We start from the raw sequence: 2,825 nt of genomic DNA on the forward strand, positions 1-2,825 counted from the left end.
GTCACATACTGATACAGAGTCTGGCACGTAGGACTCCTGGGATTGGTTGCTGGGATAAGTCGCGGGAAACTCCGGGTTATTGGTCAAATTTGTGGAAAAGTTGAGGTGATTGGTCAAAATTGCGGGTTGCACCAAAGTCACAGTGATTGTTTGAATTTGCGTGAATTGGCACGATCGCGACATTGCGAAATCCTGGAGGGACTCTTTATATTGTTGTCAGATTTACACAATATCATACAGCTCATGCTATTTGTGCTAATCATATAGATCCAGGATCAGGATTAGATAATCTTTTGTGTGTGTGTTAGTGTTCTTCTGCCATTAGACTTATTTCATTAGTGCACCATCCCATTAAGCTAAGCTACTTTGAATGTTCTTGACTCCTGCATTCTTTGGTCTCGGCTTCTTCTTAGCTGTTGTCTTTCCACTCTGTTCTGCCCAACATAAATAGGCTAGACTGTTTATAAAGTAGCTACATCTCAGGGCAAATCATTCAGCTAATATTACACTTTTTTAACCACAGTTGCTTTTAATTATTGTTATGCAGTCTCTTGTTTTTGTGGCAAATAAAAACAGCACACCATGCTTGAAGTCCATTTTGCAAACGGTGTTTGTTTTCGTTGAGATTAACCATGTTATTCATTGTTTTGTATTTTTAGATTGGTTTGGAAACTGGCTGCATCATCTAGGGATCTTATCTATAATACCATCAGTACACGATATTGCAGAGCTCTGCCCGTGGTTGTCACACCACTGAACATCATACATCATCTCCTGGACTGTATTCGCCAATTCATTGCTGCATGGTTTCATCTCTTTAAAAAATATTAATTTTCCCACTATCTCTTTGCTGTTTCTTTTCTGTTCCACAATGGACAAAGCCATGTGGGACTTTATCTTGTCTTAAACTGCACGTTCCCCAAGTAGAGCAGATGGTCTGATTTACATTTTACCTTGTTGCATAGATTTCCACATTGACAAGAAGACCGATTTACTTGGAACCACCAAACTTCTTAGAGTAGTGATATTGTGCTCTAGGTTAGCTATTATAATAGCTGCAATAAGTGGTGCATAGGTTGAAGGTTTCATAGAACCAACAGGACACACACAATCCCAAATTGGAATCCTGAAGCCTGTGTTGTTATTTAGAACATTAAGTTCCATTTAAGACTCCGCATAATCACATCGGCCTGCGGTGAAAAGTTGAGACCAATTCAGATTTTGGAGAAACACAACCTGATGTCGCGCTGCGGTGGCCAGTCATGTAGCTAGCGATCAGACTTGTCAATCCGTTTTGAGGTTGGGGTGAGAGTCCTGTACAGTACACGGGAAACACCACTGCCTCCATTGCTGCAAGAACAAAGTTTTAAAACACTGAGTGTAAAAAATCTCTTTTCTTTCTCTCTGTGAAATTAAGCTGCCTTTACGCGCAGTTGGAAATTTCAATCTGTAAACAATCAGTCGGAAAACAATGATGAAATATAGAAATATAGAGTACATGGGCTACATTGGGGGGGTTAAATATAACAACAGGACGTCACACACATGGGCCATTTGAATGTGCCCTTAGTGACTAGATAGGATGGTAGGCCAGGCTATTTTTTTCCCCGTTTCCTGTCTTTGTGCTAAGCTAAGCTAACCGGCCGCTGAGGGTAGCTTCATATTTACCATTGAAAGTATGATGGAGTGGTATCCCAAAACATCAAACTATTCGTTTTAATGTACCCCTTGAGAAATGAGCTTGTATAAATGAGTGGGCTGTAGTTCCTGCCTTTTACAGCATTCTGATGTGTTGTTTTCTCTGCTTGATTTCTGAATCCAATTGCTTTGTATTTTTATTTGAGACAAGCCTCCATTGTGTGAAGAACTTTGTAAATAACTCGTCATGTCAGCCACTCAACCCCCTTTGTCTTTCTCTTTTTCGTTCCCACACCCTTCTCTTCCCATACTGTCACCTGTCACTTACCGACGGTTGTCTTGGCCCCATGAGGAAACCTACTGTGACATGAACTGATCTCCGGCTCGCAAGGTCACTTATCTGTCTCTCACTAAGACCATGGCTGTCAACTTTCATCCTTCTCTCCCTCCTTCTGCCATTTCTTCCATCTCTCTGTTCCCTCCTGCTGATCAATCTATCAGGAAGCAATCATTTAAACACACCATTTTATGTGAAACCAGTGTAGTGGGAAACCAATTTACCTTTACAATCCTCCCTCTCCCCCCAGGCCCAGGATCTGAATGTGATTGAGGAGGTGATCCGCATGATGCTGGAAATCATCAACTCCTGTTTAAGCAACTCTCTACACCACAATCCCAACCTAGTGTACGCGCTGCTCTACAAGAGGGAGCTCTTTGAGCAGTTCAGGACGCACCCGTCCTTCCAGGACATCATGCAAAACTTGGACACGGTCAGTTGAGTTTTTTTTCCCCCTCATGTCACTTAAATATAAGAAATGAATTAACAGAAGCTTGAGCCTGCGATCACTTTACCTTGTGGCTGATTCATGGTAATTATTCCATCGATCAAGGTTATACAGACTTCCCCTGAAGGTCCTCTCAGTCTGCAAAATAGCCAGGCAATGCTGGAACATATGCAAACTGCATTGTTAACATGGTGAGCAGTTGGACTGTGCGGCACGCTGAGCCCCATGAGCTTAAGTAGTATTGATGAATTAATCATACCCCTTGTGTCGAGAGTCTGTGTCAAATATTCATTGAATGTTGGGGAAGGAAAAAACAATGTGAGAGAAAGCTGTTATTCAAAGCTGTATTTGGCATATAGAGGAGGAAAGGAAGCTTTGGTGTGTTTGAATATATATATATAT

At 41.6% G+C, this 2,825-nt stretch overlaps 1 protein-coding gene across 1 annotated transcript in view; it reads left to right on the plus strand.

The window, feature by feature from the left end:
* Nucleotides 1-2,825, plus strand: part of dym (dymeclin) — a 53,129-nt gene that overhangs the window by 37,532 nt on the left and 12,772 nt on the right. The window contains 2 exon segments of the mRNA XM_032539984.1: nt 729-744; nt 2,226-2,408. Of these exon segments, the coding sequence (XP_032395875.1) occupies nt 729-744; nt 2,226-2,408 (199 nt within the window).

The sequence above is a fragment of the Etheostoma spectabile genome, chromosome 16 (assembly GCF_008692095.1).
Source record: "Etheostoma spectabile isolate EspeVRDwgs_2016 chromosome 16, UIUC_Espe_1.0, whole genome shotgun sequence".
In the NCBI taxonomy this organism is placed as follows: Eukaryota; Metazoa; Chordata; class Actinopteri; order Perciformes; family Percidae; genus Etheostoma; species Etheostoma spectabile.